This window comes from Lissotriton vulgaris, chromosome 4_1, assembly GCF_964263255.1.
Source record: "Lissotriton vulgaris chromosome 4_1, aLisVul1.2, whole genome shotgun sequence".
NCBI classification, from domain to species: Eukaryota; Metazoa; Chordata; class Amphibia; order Caudata; family Salamandridae; genus Lissotriton; species Lissotriton vulgaris.
In genome coordinates this window covers 1,585,902,488-1,585,918,111 of record NC_141691.1, presented here as the reverse complement: position 1 = coordinate 1,585,918,111, position 15,624 = coordinate 1,585,902,488, and the positions used below count along the sequence as shown (strand labels likewise).

At 45.7% G+C, this 15,624-nt stretch overlaps 1 protein-coding gene across 1 annotated transcript in view; it reads left to right on the top strand.

Annotated features, from left to right (window-relative positions):
* Nucleotides 1–14,539, top strand: part of MYBL1 (MYB proto-oncogene like 1) — a 610,566-nt gene extending 596,027 nt beyond the window's left edge. Inside the window, exon 16 of the mRNA XM_086965817.1 lies at nt 11,632–14,539. Within this exon, the coding sequence (XP_086821943.1) occupies nt 11,632–11,757 (126 nt within the window). The 3' untranslated portion in view covers nt 11,758–14,539. The remainder of the gene's footprint in view (nt 1–11,631) is intronic.
* The last annotated feature ends 1,085 nt before the right edge of the window (nt 14,540–15,624 follow it).

Here is a 15,624-nt window from a genome sequence, read left to right as displayed (position 1 = left end):
GAGAGAAACTACAATCCTACTGTGAAAACATCAAAAGGAGTGTTATGAAATGAACAATTTAATGTGACTATGTGTCATGCTGCACTCAAATTCTCAAATTTGAAAATAGTGCCCATCAGCTCCCGCCCGGTACCGCCCTACATCATTTGGGCTCTCCTTACCCAGGAGAAGGTGCAGTATGTCTATCAGTGTAGTATTGATAGAACAACAACTTCAGAAGAATCCAAAGTTGTGCTTAGAGTACCGGAAAGTTATTTGTTGTGGGTAGCTGAATTACAGTGCCAAAATTAAATTCGTGGAAAAAGTGCAATGTTAAAATTAGGTCATTATTGAGTGGATAAGCGAAAATTGTATTAGGTTCCCTCAATACTCCTAATATTAAAATGTGAGAAAACAAGCAGATTTAACATAATATCTGCCAGTCAGTAGGGTCAACATGTTTCAGCAATTGTGACTCTAAATATGTCACTGCTTTCTTCGGGACCTAGATGTAAATGGCTACTGTACAAAAAGGAAAAATATCACCTGTATATTTTTCTCAAATTCGTTCAATCTTCTCCCCTGTGCTTGGTGAAGGGAAAATAAAAACACACACAAATACAAGTGAAAAACACAGTAGAAACGTAGAGAGGCATACACAATTTATTTAGCCATACATTTTAGATACCTAATTATATCTATAGAGATGGTCACGATATCACCATTTTCTCAAAACTAAATTTCTAGCCACCTTACCTAATTTAGTAGGAGGAATAGCATCACCCCACCTGGCTGCTGCTCAGGTATGAGGAGCACCGCTCTAGTAAAAACACAAAACACGACACCTAAACTCACACCGACAGGCCACGCATCTTTCACAGACTCAGTTCGGTATTTATATTTAATTGACTTTAGATGTATTTGGGTGAAAAACATATCAATCGGCTCATGATCAGCCTCATATAATGCTGGTTTAACATCAAAAGAATTTCATAGCGACGCTGTTTGTTTGATGTAAATCAGCATCCACTCTTTGCTGTATTAGAGTATGTTCCGCGTGCAGCTTCGTAAGTATAAATGCGCGGGGCTAGGAAATCGTTCTAGCGCGTGTGTACGCATACCAAGCTGGAGCTCGACTTTAGTAAACTACAAGCTCGATTATGATAATATTTAGCGAACAAACGTTTCGCCCTAGCGAGTTGTTATTGCACATTCATTCGGGTCCCCAGCCGGAAACCCAGAATATATTGTTATATTGCGCACCAATTGGTCAACAACCATTAACCGGCTCTCACCTTCCCGTCGGTACACCAGGCGTCCCTCTGGGCAATCTGGGGGGGGGGGCGCCGGTGTACTGCCAGAGCGCCATTTTGTACTTCACGATGTCACGTGACATTTCGAGCACGTGACTTGGGAGACTACAAGCCGAACCCAGAATCATGGGAATTGTAGTTTTTCAAGTAATAGAAGTAGTTCTTGTGAATGTCATGTGACAATTTGATCATGTGGCTTCAAGAACTACGAATAAAGCTTACAGATATGGGAATTGTAGTTTTGTGTAAGCGTAAGTAACAATCCTTTTTTCCGGGCTAGTTTATTTTTGGGTGTAAATTATTTATCTGAAAGAGACACGTTAGTGATAGATTCCTTACCTTAGAATATCCCCAGGCGTCAGACTGGATCCGGAAATTTTTGCGTAGCAATACCCCTGCGCGACGGTAGGCGTTGTCTGCGGCTCCGCGTCCGTCGTTAGCGCCGGAATGACGTCGTCGAAGTACTTAGACACCGCCCATGCGCGCTGACGTCCGTTCTTTTTTCCGCGCCAGCTAGCGCAGATCCGGAGAAGCTCTACCTCCAGTCAATTTTTGACTGAACTTTTTGATCTTTTGATCACTCTTTTTTGTCGAGTCTTCGACTCTATCGGTGCCGGTAGGGATGCCCGGGTTCAAGCCCTGCTCGAAGTGCGATCGACTGATGTCGGTCACGGACCCTCATCGCCGGTGTCTGAAGTGCTTAGGCCTCGACCATGACGATCGAACCTGCTCCGACTGCCGGGCCCTGACGTCGAAGGCTAGGTGGGAGCGGTCCCGCAAGCGACTCCAGCTGAGGCAGTCGGCCCGCGCCGCTCCAGGTCCCGTTTCCACGGGAGGTCGAGGGACAGGTTGCGAGGTCTGAGTCATTGAAGCTCCGGGAGTGGACACCGGTCGTCAGGTTCCAAGTCCTCAGGTAAGAGGCATGAGAGGTCGGAGCGACGTCATCGGACCTCCGACCCACCCCGACGCTCGCACGATGCAGCCGGGGGCTCGGGCAACACCGCCCCGCGGCTCCGTGGGAGTCGCTAGCGTCGCCGCCTGCCCCACACCTTCGGGTCCCTGGGCACGGCGCGACGCCGGAGATCGAGCGGTACCTCATGGCCATGAGGGCCGTCCCTCTTCAGTCGGTACCCGTGGCGCCTTCGGGCCCAACGGTTCCGTCTGGAGGTCCTAACGGGTCGGGTGCTTCGGCCCCGGCGCCGCCGGCGACTTCGGTCTCGGCGCCGCAGGACTTCACCGGATCCGGGGCGTCGCGGGTCGACCTTACGACCTCACTGGCGCCGTCCCCACAGGTGTCGCCCCCGGCGCCCACTGTGGTTGCCGTCCCCAATGTTTCCTGCGGTCCGACTCAGGCGCCGATTCTGTCGGTCTTTGGAGATTTTTATCTCCACGAGGAGGCCCTGTCTACTAATCCTGGTTTACAGGACACAGGTGACGAGGAAGATTGGGAGGGGTCCGAGGACCCTCTGGCACTGGATTGCCAGTCTCAACAGGACTGGACATATGAGCTTGGGAAGGCCAGTGGTCTTGACACTTCGCCAGACACTGGATTTAGCTCCCCTCCGACTGTGGCTTCGGAGGCGGGCTCTACATATAGTGTAGTGTTGACGAAGGCAGCTAAGGCCTTAAACCTTAAGCTCCCCGTCGCGGCCGTGAGGACTAACCTCCTCACAGAGGTCTTCAAACCGCAGTCAAGCCCCAGTGAGCCTCTGCTGCCGTTCAATGAGGCCTTGTGTGACGTTCTTGTGGGCACTTGGTCCAAGCCCGCCACAGGTCCGCCTGTGGATAGGAACGTGGCCAGACGCTACCGCCCGGCCCCGGCGACCCATGCTTTTTGTCCACCCACCCCGAGAGTCTGGTCATCCAGGCCTCCAACTCCCAGACCGCATTCCCGTCGGCCCCGGCCGACAGGGAATCCAAGAGATACGAACAGTTCGGGAAGAAGATGTTCTCGTCTGTTAGCTTAGGGCTGCGGTCTGTGAATACCGCCTGTCTCTTGGGCCGCTACACCCACACTCTGTGGGACACGGTTGCGGAGGTGCTGCCACAATGCCCGGAGGAGGTCCAGGCTAAACTCGGCCAAGCCCTTGCGGAGGGCTGAGATGCAGCACGTTTTTCTATCCGGTGTGGGCTGGATACAATGGACTCACTGGGCAGGGCGATGGCAACGACAGTGGCGGTTCGACGCCACGCCTGGTTGAGGTTCGCCAACTTCTCGGCCGATGTCCAGTCCACACTCCTGGACATGCCGTTTGATGGCCGTCGCCTCTTCGGCGACAAGGCAGACCATGCGCTGGAACGTTTTAAGGACTCCAGGGCTACGGCCAAGTTCTTGGGCCTCACGGCTCCACTCCAGCAATCGGGTGCCTTTCGCTCCTTTCGTGGCCACGGAAGGGGCGCCCCCCCCATGTACCTGGCAATGGCTGGAACATCAGGGCGTGACCCTGGTGGTTCAACACCTGGCAGGCTCTCTGAATGCCAGGGCAGACGAACTCAGCCGTCGGTGCATGATGGATCGCGAATTGTGTCTGAACTCTGACGTGGCGCAAGGTCTCTTTCAGCAATGGGGAGAGCCTTGGTTAGATCTATTCGCCACAGAAGAGAACGTGCAATGTCATCAGTTCTGCGCGTTGGAATTTCCAAGGCGGCACTCGATCGGAGACGCTTTTCGTCAAAGTGGAGTTGCGGTCTATTGTACGCTTTTCCGCCTATACCACTTCTGCCCAGAGTGCTGAAGAAGATCAGGCGCGACCGGGCCCAGGTTATCCTTGTGGCTCCGGACTGGGCACGAAGATACTGGTATCCCGAGCTACTCAGCATGTCAGTCGATCCCCCGATTTGTCTGCCTCTTCGGGAGGACCTTCTGTCGCAGCAGCAGGGGACGGTGCTGCACCCGAACCTGTCCAGTCTCCACCTACAAGCTTGGAGATTGAGCGGCGACAGTTGAGGCCATTTGACTTGCCTCCTGAAGTCTGTGATATCATTCTGGCAAGAGAAATGCGGTACACAAGAAGATGCCCCAGTGGGACTTGAATCTTCTCACTTATCTGATGTGTGCTCCGTTTGAGCCGCTCCATAACTGTCCTCTCCGTCTTCTCACATTGAAGACTGCTTTCCTGGTCACCATCACCTCTGCCAGGAGGGTGAGTGAGCTCCAGGCTCTTTCTTCTACTCCACCTTTCTTATCGGTTTCATCCAGACAAGGTGGTGTTGCGTACACGGCCTTCCTTTCTGCCCAAGGTTGTCACGGCCTTCCACATCGGGAAGTCCATTACTTTGCCCACCTTCTTTTCGCCTCCGCATCCCTCGAAAGAGGAAGAGAGGCTCCACCGTCTGGATCCTAAACGTGCGCTCTCCTATTACCTAGATCGCACACGCCAATTCCGGGTGGATGACCAACTCTTTGTTGGTTACGTGGGCGCGAAGAAGGGAAAGGCAGTACACAAGAGGACCATTTCGCAGTGGATCATCTTGTGTATTCAGGCATGTTACTCCATGGCGAAAAAGGAGCCCCCTGCTGGATTGCGGGCTCATTCCACTCATGCCACGGCAACAACAACTGCCCTGGGCCGAGGAGTCCCCTTCCAGGACATTTGCCAGGCAGCGACATGGGCCTCGCTGCACACGTTCGCAAGACACTACTGCCTGGACAGTCAAGTCCGGAGGGATGGCTTTTACTGTTATACAGCTTTGAAAAAGTCACTTCAGTGACCAAACATTTGTTGGCTATTGACTGTCATCGAACATAGGTATTTGGACTTACTGCGACTTTTCATCATTACACTGTGCAGTGTTTACACTTTTTTTCTGTAAACATGAAATGAAAGTAATATGTTTATGGCTGGACTGTTAACCTGTTAAGAAAAGATTTTGTCTCTATATCTTAACCTGTGAAAAGGAAAAAGGTATTTCAGGAAATATTAAATTGCATTTTATTTGGAATAAACCAACTTGTTTGTGGACAGATTTATATTAGAAAATATTTGACCCAAGGGCTTCGGTCCGATGTGCACTCACATCTAAGGCAGTAGGGTGTGGTATTACCCTTAGTGGCACCATTACTCATACAGATACTATATACTTAGTTTATTTGTACCATATGCCCACTAAATTGTATATTTTATGCAGTTCGACTTTTTTTTCTCTACTACTACCCTCTCCTGTTGTATAATATGTGAGGTACTAAGCAGTGCATTGTGGAGGCGTAAGTTATAGTTAGCTCAGGTAATTGTAACTGCTGAATTTCATTGGATTTGTACGAGTGAAATCTGAGCCTAACTATAACGTCCCTGTAACTTTGTGTTTTTGTGTGAATTTCTAGTATTTCCTTAATTCTATTTCCCAACTATAACATCCTTATAACCTTTTTCTCAGCCACCCCGAAATTTTCAAGACAGCTGCTGATGTGAGTGGCAAATGAGTTTTGAAACTTTTGTGAGGATTCGTCAAACAACGCCAAAGTTAGTGGCAAATTAAAAAAACGATTTTCCTATGGAAACTACATCCTAACTATAACTCCCTACTGGTGACTGCCATATATATTAACCCCTGCTTTATATTGTAATACAATTGCAAGTCACCAAGTTGTTCCATGACAATATGGAAGAATGAGGCCAAAGGCAGAGTTCCTTTATAAGGTCATGGAAGTCTGGGGTGACTTGCAATATCCTTTTCATTTACGATGGGGGTACTTTATTCCTTATAATACATGATCACATCATCACCTTGCCCACGAACCATTCAAATCCTTAGTGCGTAACTTTCATTAGAAAGAGAGAGTATATTTGCCAACATGAAGCATGAAAATAGAACCTCTAATGTAAAATGAAATACATCAAAAAGGCTGTTAGAGATGTGTTGCAAAAAGATATTAGAATCAGTTTAATATCAGTCAGTTGTTTTTGTTTAATGAAAAAGAAGGCGCAGTAGAAAATGCAAAAAGATTTTAACTTTTCTATAATTAACTAGGAGTGCAAGGAATAGTTGCCTTAAATATCTAATTTCTCCTTCCAACTAGAAAAACAGTAGAAGAAAGAAAAGCTGTCTATGGTAGCTGATAGAGACTATTAGTTGTAGATTCCTTACCTTAGAATTTACCCCAGGCGTCCGTCTGGATCCGGAGATTTTTCATTAGCAGTACCCTGGCGCTTAGGTAGGTAACGTCAGTCGGCTGCGGTCCGTCATGGGTGCCAGGATGACGTCACGGAACCTATATAGACGCCACCATTACGCGCTGATGTCAGTACTTTATTTTTCCACACCAGCGTAAGTGCAGATCCAGAGAGAGCTACCACTCAACTTCTTTGTCGAGTCTTAGAACTCCCGGTGCGTCAAGGATGTCCTAGCGTAAGGCCGGCTCCTGCCACCAGATGATGTCTGTGACTGATCTGCATCTCATGTGCCTTTGGTGTCTGGAGCGTGACCATGACCCAAAGTCATGCTACAAATGCCGGGCCATGAACCCGAAGGGTTTGCGGGAGCAGTCCCGAAAGCTGTTGGAGGAGCTCACACTCTTCATCACACTCCAAGTCGTCAGGGAGGTAAGGTAGGCAAACACATGAAGAAGTCGAACAAAGCACAGGCGTTCTTCTCCCCGTCCGTTGGCCGACATGACATGGGACTCTGAGCGTCGTCCCTCGAAAGCTCTGTCCCCGGTGGCGCCTTCTGATACAACTCTGCATCTCCCCACTTTTCCAGTAGCCGGAGCACCTTCTGCTGAGGTTTCAAAAAGTTCTAGGAGGCCTTGTACCTCATTTTTGGGCAGTCCGACTCCACTGGTGCGCCTTCAGGCCCCCAGAAGTCGGTTAGGGGCCCTAGGCCTTCGCCGCCAGTGGCTTCACCCCAGACTCCAGAGGGTCCCGTGGATCATTTATCTGATCCGGATCAAGGTCGGTTGATCTCACTCGACCTTCCCAAGTGTCGATCCTGACGTGCTCCCGGTCAGCACTGTCACCATCCTCATCACTGAAGTGGACATGGAGCTGGACCGACGTCGGTAGGGACTTTTGTCTCTGTGTTCATCCCAGACATTCAATTTGTGCCAGAAGGTAGTGAAGAGGAATGGGAGGGACAGGTGGGCACTTTAAATGGCCAGCTTGAAGAACCGGAATGGCCGATGGACCTGGGTGCGGCCAGTGGTCTGACACTGGCTTGTTTTGTCCCCCTACTGTGGCAATGGAGGAGGTGGCTTCCTACGGTGTGGTGTTGAGGAGGGCAGCCAAGGTCCTCTGCCTCAAGCTCTCTTTGTTGTCAGTCAGGACTAACCTCCTAAAATAGGTGCTTCACCCTGCGGCTTCCACTTCAGATCCCCTTTTGCCATTCAATGAAGCCCTCACAAATATCTTTCTAACACCTGGTCCAAGCCCACAATCGCCCACCGTCACCACCCTGCTCTGGGCGCCCCAACCTTACTGACACAAGGTGCATTCTCTTCTGCTCCCCCAGATAGGGAATCCAAGGAGCTGGATCATCTTGGAAAGTGTATGTTTTCTTCCTCCAGCTTGTGTTCGGTGAATGCCGCTTGCCTCTTGGGCCGGTACTATCATACTATCTGGCATAAGGTTGCGCAGGTGCTGCCTCAGTGCCCAGAGGAGGCCTAGGCAGTTCTCTATAAGGCAGTTGCGGACGGGAGAGGCGCAGCCAAATTCACCATCCGTTGTGAACTGGATACCACTGACTCACTAGGCAGAACGATTGCCACCTTGGTAGCTCTTAGACGCTACTTCTGGTTGAGGATTCTCGGGCTACGGCCAGATCATCCTTGAGCGTCGTGGCTACCATCCGCCCCCCCTCAGTCTGCCTTTTGTGGCTATGTAAGAGGCGCCCAGCCACATCCTGTCCAGCCTAGCCATGAGTCATGCTAGCTGTCCAACCTCTGTGTGACCGCGGACATGGGACCCAGTTCCCTGGTGGGTCAGGGAGCCTGCGGGCAGACTAGTCCACCATTTCCTCCTTGCCAGTGCCTCAAATCCCTCCTAGTCCGACATTTCAGGCCCATCATCGGCCAGTCTGAGGCAGGATTCTCCATCACCTTCTTCACTGGCAGTCCATCACTTCGGGCAGGTGGGTTCTGCAGATAGTTCGAAGGGTCTACTCCCTCCCCTTCGAGACTACCCCACCCTACATTCCACCCTCATACGACTGTGTGTCGGAGTATCATTTGGCGCTTTTTTATGAGGAAGTTCTGGTTCTCTTGGCCATAAAGAGGGTACCTGTCCCAGAAGTAGGACAAGGTTGTTACTCCCGCTACTTTCTGGTACCCAAAAAGGACAATGGCCAGCTTCGTATCCTAGATCTCTGGGCCCTCAATTATTTCCTTCGGAAGAAACTAAAAATGCTCACCTTGGCCCAGGTCCTTTCTGCAGTCGACCCAGGGGACTGGATGGTAGCGTTGGACTTGCAGGAGGCTTATTTCCATATCCCGTCCTGCCTGTCCACAGACGTTATCTATGGTTCACGGTGGGCCACGAGCACTTTCAGTTTACCGTGCCCCCCTTTGACCTTACCAGTACCCCTCAGGTGTTCAAAAAGGTGATGGTGGTGGTCGCAGCTCATCTGAGCAGAGCAGGGTACCAGTCTTCCCCTATCTCGACAACTGGCTGTTGAAGGCTGGCTCGCCCCAGACTGTCGTCTCCCACCTCCAGACTACGGAGGACCTCCTGCACTCGCTGGGGTTCACTTTCAACGTGCCAAATTCACACCTGATTCTCTCTTGGATGCTCCCTGTCATAGAGACGGTTCTGGACACAGTGCCGTTTCTGGCCTTTCCTCCCAAGCAGTGAGGGATATTCAGTCCATGGTACTGATGTTTCTGTCTATAGCCGGATTTCGGTGAGAATGACTCTGAGGCTGCTGGGCCTCATGGCCTCCTGCATCCTGCTGGTGTATCATTCCGGATTGCATATGTGGGCTCTGCAGTGGGTCCTGAACTTCCAGTGGGCGCAGCATCAGAGGAATCTTTCTGACTACAGGTCTTGGAGAGAACTGCGCAACAGCTGCAGTATTGGCCAACGAGGAAGATTGGGTCAGAGGCAGATCCTTCTCCCTTCCCCAACCAGATCTAATGGTGGTGATCGATGCGTCACTACTGAGATGTGGCGGCCACCTGGGAGAGGCAGAGATCAGAGGCGTCTGGTCTCCTGCGGAGTACGTATGTTGGAGTTTCCAAGGCGGCGCTCGCTTGGCGATGCTTTTCAACGCAAGTGGAGCATCAGCCTCCTCTACGCCTTTCCACCTATAGCACTTCTGCCCAGAATGCTGAAGAAGATCAAGTATGACCTGGATCAAGTCATTCTTATGGCCCAGGATTGGGTATGAAGAGTCTGGTATTCTGATCTGAGCATAACCATCGATCCTCCAATCAGACTGCCTCTTAGGAGGATCTTCTGTGGCCGCAGCAGGGGACGGTTCTTCACCCGAACCTGTCCAGTCTCCACCTCCTTGGATGGAGATTGAGCGGCGGCACTAAACAGCTTTCAAACTTCCACCCGAAGTCTGTGATGTAATTTTGGCAGCTAAGCGTCCCTCCACTAAATCGGTATACTCCTTTAGATGGAACAAATTTGTGGCATGGTGCGCAGCAAAGGCTGTTGATCCCCTTTCTGCCCCCTCTGTCAAAGGTTCTCTTGTACATACTTTCTTTGGCCCAGCAGGGATCTGCTTTGGACAACCTTAAAGGTTATCTTGTAGCTATCTCTGCCTTTTTACGATTTCCAGATCAGCCTTCTTTATTCAAATCTCCCATTGTTAGTAGGTTCTTTAAAGGCCTTACTCACTTGTTTCCTCCATCTCCTCTCATAATGCCCCAATGAAATTTAAATTTTGTTTAAACCTTTCTTACTTGTGCTCCCTTCGAGCCTCTTCATAATTATCCTCTCAGGCTGCTGACTGTCAAAACTGCTTTCCTTATTGCCATCACCTCCGCTCATGGAGTTAACAATCTTCTGTCTCTATCTTCCAGTCCTTATCTGTCTGTCCATCTGAACAAAGTGTTGCTTCGAACAAAAACTTTGTTACTTCCTAAAGTGGTCCCACCCTTTCATGTGGAACAATCCATCACTCTGCCCACCTTTTACCCGCCTCCGCATCCCTCCAAGTAGGAGGAGAGAATCCACCGTCTAAATCCAAAAGGTGTGTTGTCGTTTTATCTTGCCAAAGGCTTCCTTGTGGATGATCAACTCTTCATTGGCTATGTGTGCGCCAAAAAAGGTCGACTTGCAAGAAAACGGACCATCTCTCAATGGGTTGTCCTCTGCATTGTCCTCTTCATTAAAAGATGCTACACTATGCATTGGCGAAGAAGGAACCTCCTGTGGGGCAGCGACCTGGGCATCCCTGCACACTTTTACCAGACACTACTGCCTGGAAAGCCAAGTCTGAAGGGACGGGTAATTTGCCCGTTCAGTCCTCCTGGACTTGTTAGTGTGACTTGGTTCGCAGGCCCTCCTCCGGGGATGGTATTGCTGGGGTATCATAAGGTAAGGAATCTACAACTAATAGTCTCTATTGGATGAACAAGTTACTTACCTTCGATAACAATGTATCTGGTAGAGATATATTAGTAGTAGATTCCTTACCGTCCCACCCATCCTCCCCGCTCTGCAACCTGATTTTAGGGACTCCCCTAAAGGGCCCTAGTTTTGACACACCAGTGGCCAGTGTCTTCCATGACGTATTAAGAACTGACGTCAGCGCTCATGTGTGGTGTCCATATAGGTCCTGCAATGTCATCCTCGGGCCCACGACGACTGACTCGGAGCTGACTGACACCACCTATCGACGAGCAGGGGTACAACTAATACATGTCTCTACCAGATACATTATTTCCGAAGGTAAGTAACATGTTCTTTTATTCATTTAACAGCTGTGTTAATAACTGTCCTTAACCTGACCTGACTAACTCCTCCTGCTGGCTCTGGCAGAAGGCATTGTGACTTCAGAAATCCACTGTAATAATTTATTACAGTTCATTTCTAACACAATTTCTTCCTAATCGGCGACTAGGTGTGTCACAAGTATATATGACACATTATGCTGTGCAGTACTTTATTATGTTTAGCTTTGTACTAGAAAACTTTATTCATGTTGGGGTGTTTTACAGAATCTAGTAGGTTGCCACAATGCATGCTAGGAGTTCTTTACATTAGCCAGGGTCTTCAAAAATACTAAGTGAAGTAAAGTGTGAATACTTTATGGACGGTGTGTAATTGCGAATTCGCCTCAGGACTGTCTTCAAATATGGTAAAAAGTACAGCTTGAGATTGAAATGTGTGACCTAAAATATATTTTATTACAATGAAACATATTGACAACGTTAATAAACTTGAACTTTTTATTTCAGTCAAATGGCGAGTGGGAAACAGTGGTTTATGGAAAGACAGAAGATCAACTGATCATGACTGAACAAGCAAGAAAATACCTGAGCACCTACACAAGCAGCAGCACTTCGAGGACCCTCGTCCTCTGACCCTCCTCTATGTTTTTACAGACGTACTCTGCACTAAAAGTTGGGCAAAAGTTTTTTTTCTTCAGGAGTTTTCATATACACAGATCGCCTGCCATAAGTAATTTCATAATTCTCAAATCTTCTGGATTGACTTAAAGTGTTGTTCATGCCTTACAGTCCTGAATACTTCCGGTCAAAACAGCCTCGGCACAAAGCATGTAAGAACATAATTTGTACTTCATTTTCTGCATGACACCATCAATGAAGGACAAAGGCTAAATGACCTTGCTGTTATCCATTAGTGACAAATTAATACATTCTTCGACCGACAAATGAAAGTCGCAGGCAACATAATTTTAAATAGAAGCAATAGGTGATGTCTTTTAATAACCAAGTTTCAAGACCTGTTACAAAAGCAAATATGGAAATCCTCTTCTAGGGGTTAATGTTCACAAACTTCACACTGTCTTTTGACCGCTGCCAAACTTAAACTTGGTCTGATTGACATAGAAACCGGGGTACATTGAAAAAGAAATCTTTGTTAACATCTATTTTTCTGATACTTTTTTCTCTAGCCTTTTTTAGAACATGTACTCATTTTGTAAACTATGTAACATATTTATAAGAACCTTTTATAATTGCCCAGTTGTGTTTTTGCTTATGTGCTCATATGCCTTTGTGGCAATATATCCTATAGAGAAACACAGTTGAAAGGAAAGGAAGAGTTGAAAGTTGCACTACTTTTTTGTTTAATGAATTCTGCGAAAGAAGAATACAGTGACTACAGTGTTATTATATATTTATTGAAGAATGGTACAAGTGGTGTAGTGATTAAAAGCTTACATTGCATTTTTTATTTTAGTGATGTGTCCTAATTAAAGCTATGTAAGACTGCCAACAAGTTTGAATGTATTGTACAGTTTATAAGAGCATAACAACTTTTTACATTTGATGTGTTTTTAATTTATTTTTTTTAGCTTTAATGTAGATATTTATACATAAGTACATATATTTCTATGGATGCGCTTGTGTCTTTCTATTGTGGTGTCCAGAAGCCATGGTTGTTACCTGTTTGAAATGTTAGTGACCAATATTCCTTAACTTTTTCCACCCATTGCTTGTTTACTAAACAAATCTTTGCATAATAGTCGCAAAATGGTGAAGATAATCTTTATTGTCTATAATCTCAGACATAGGAAATGTATATTTTGCAGGGACATAAATTGCACTGTATTCCCCCGATCATGTATGTATACTGTGGGTAATAAGCGCCACATTGCTAAATTATATTTAAAAAACTAATTTATTACAAGGATGTCTTTAACTAATATTTTTTAAATGCACATGCACTGTATATGAGTTACAGCCAATGCCTAGAAATGTTTTTATTGAACCTGAAAACTGTTCACCACATATTTGCGCTAAAGAAGTCATCTAAACTTATAGTTTGGTATTATATAGTATATATTTCTAGGTCAAGGCGTATTGTTATGCCTGCTAAAACCTTTGTCTTTTTAAGCCATTGATTGCCCTTCAACAGGTTCCAACAGTGGCTTCTGTTGCCTATTTTTAGAAATTGCACTTGATTTATTTTTGAAGGAAAGTCTTGGTTTTGCTTTTAAAGGAAGTGTTTTCTGTAGTAGCTGCAGAGTATAATGGTGTGTTTGTCATCTTTGTACTGAGTGGTAGCTAGAATTCTATACTGTAGGCTCTTATTTATACACCTGGTACTCTTCCTCTCCACCCCGAGAAGTGCTGCTTTGAAGGCAGCAGGATCGGCTTGCTGCTATGAATAGATGGAAGGCATGAGTATCTTATGCACTGTGTGAGAATAGCTAAAAATTGAATGATGGCAAGTTCTTACATTAACAATATGGGATCAACCTTTACTATGTTGAACCAGTTGGTATGGCTTAAAAGAACAAACACTTTGTACAGAAGCTCACTTGTGCATTCACAAGGTTTTCCATATCCAAACCAAATGATTGGTCACTCTTTTTTGAAAAGCGCACTCGTTTATTTTGTTACATACTATCAATTGGAATTGTATACGTTTTGCCTATTTTGTTATACATGTCTTAAACAGTACATACTACAAGCTGAAAATGAATTTGAAACATGCTTGTATAGAAAAGCGTTGTGATTGCATTAGGTTGTGTATCATGCTAGTAACCGTAGTTTCCCTTTAAAACCAGAACTGTTAAAAAGAAACTTTGTTGCCAAACTATGACTTTGTATGGGTTGATCCCCCTTGTTAAATGCTTATCTTTTTGTTGCTTTTGTGCGACAGTTATAAACTTTATAACGCCAGTTTAAAGATCTTTGTAAAGTTTTTATTTGTGTACATGTTTGTGTGGGTGTGTGCATTTACGCCAGTATGTGTCTATGCACCTTCAAATTGTATTTAACTTTTAAGATGTAATACAATACATATTGTTCATGTAGCAGCTAATTGTGCATGAAACTGGGCATCAGATTCCTAGAACACTATTTTGTTAAGTGTATATGATATACATGTACAATAAGTATGTTAAGTTTTATTATTCTCTAGTCGAAGAGAACCTAATTTAACAACATCACCATCTTAGCTGCAGATGTTAAATACCAAATACAAGCTTGCTTTAAATGTTTGCAATGTTGATGCCTTGTGTGAAACCACGCTAAGCCCAGCTTTGTTTACAATTTTGAACATTAGTTTGTGGTATTGTACTCTAAATCAAACTAATTTATACTGCATTTCTCAAAAATAATACGGCATGATCTCATCTCAAAATGTGTCAAGGGAATAAAATATTCCTTCAAAGTCTTGGCTAATTTATTTATTGAAAGTACTTCAGTACACTAAAGAATGCAAGGAAGTAACACAGCAGAAACATATTTATACATACATGTATCATCTAGGGTACTCCCCTGTTTATACAAGAGTTCAAACTATAGTTTTACTGTGGTAGAACAGAGGTCTCCAAACCTTTCAGTCTGAGGGCCACATCTTATATTTTACAAATGTTCATGAGCCGAAAAATAGCACATTTACGTCTTTTAACTTTTTTCATTTTTCCCCTTTTCTTTCCTTGTCTTTTCTATGATATATTTTTGTATCTTACCTTCTTTTCCATTCTCCATTCATTCCTTCTTTCCATCATTCTTTTCTTCTGACAATTCCTTTCATTTGTGCTTCTTTCTAGCTTTCTGTCCTTCATTATGTTCCTGTTTAATTTTCTTCCCTATTTTCCATCTTTACTCCTTCCCATATTTCTTATCCGTCTCTTTTGTCCCTTCCTTTCTTCTTACCATCCTCCTGTCCTTCCTTCTCCCCATCCCTCTTTTTATTATCCTTCCATTTATTAATCTTCCTTTCTTTATTTCCTTCCATCAACCTTTCATCTGTTTTTAATTCTTTGCATTATTTATTTCAATTTTTCTGCCTTCCTTCTTTATCTTTTCTGTTTTTATCACTTCCTTCTTTTCTTCTTGCTACCCTTCTTTCCAAACTTAATTTTTAATTTCCTTTGTTCTCCTTTATTTTTATCCCTTTTTTCTTCCTTAAATTATTTTGTTGTACCTATGTTCTTTCCTGTTTCCTTTTAATTTTTCTTTGTTCATTCCTTATTTGCATTTCTCTTTCCTTCCTTCATGCTTTCTGCATTTGCCTACTTTAAAAACTTCTCTCTGCCACCAAACCGCTTTGGGCCTAGTTTCTATATGCGACTTCAGAGCGATTTTGGGCCCTGTCATAGCAGCCGGACCCAGTACAAGATAGGGCAGAGCACTATAATGTCAGCAGTAGTTTAAAAGGAATTACCATCCTACCGTTCAGCTTCTGAAAATGGATTGCTCCTTGCGCCCACAGATTCAACAAACAAGGTGCTCGTATCTCTCAAGCCTGGT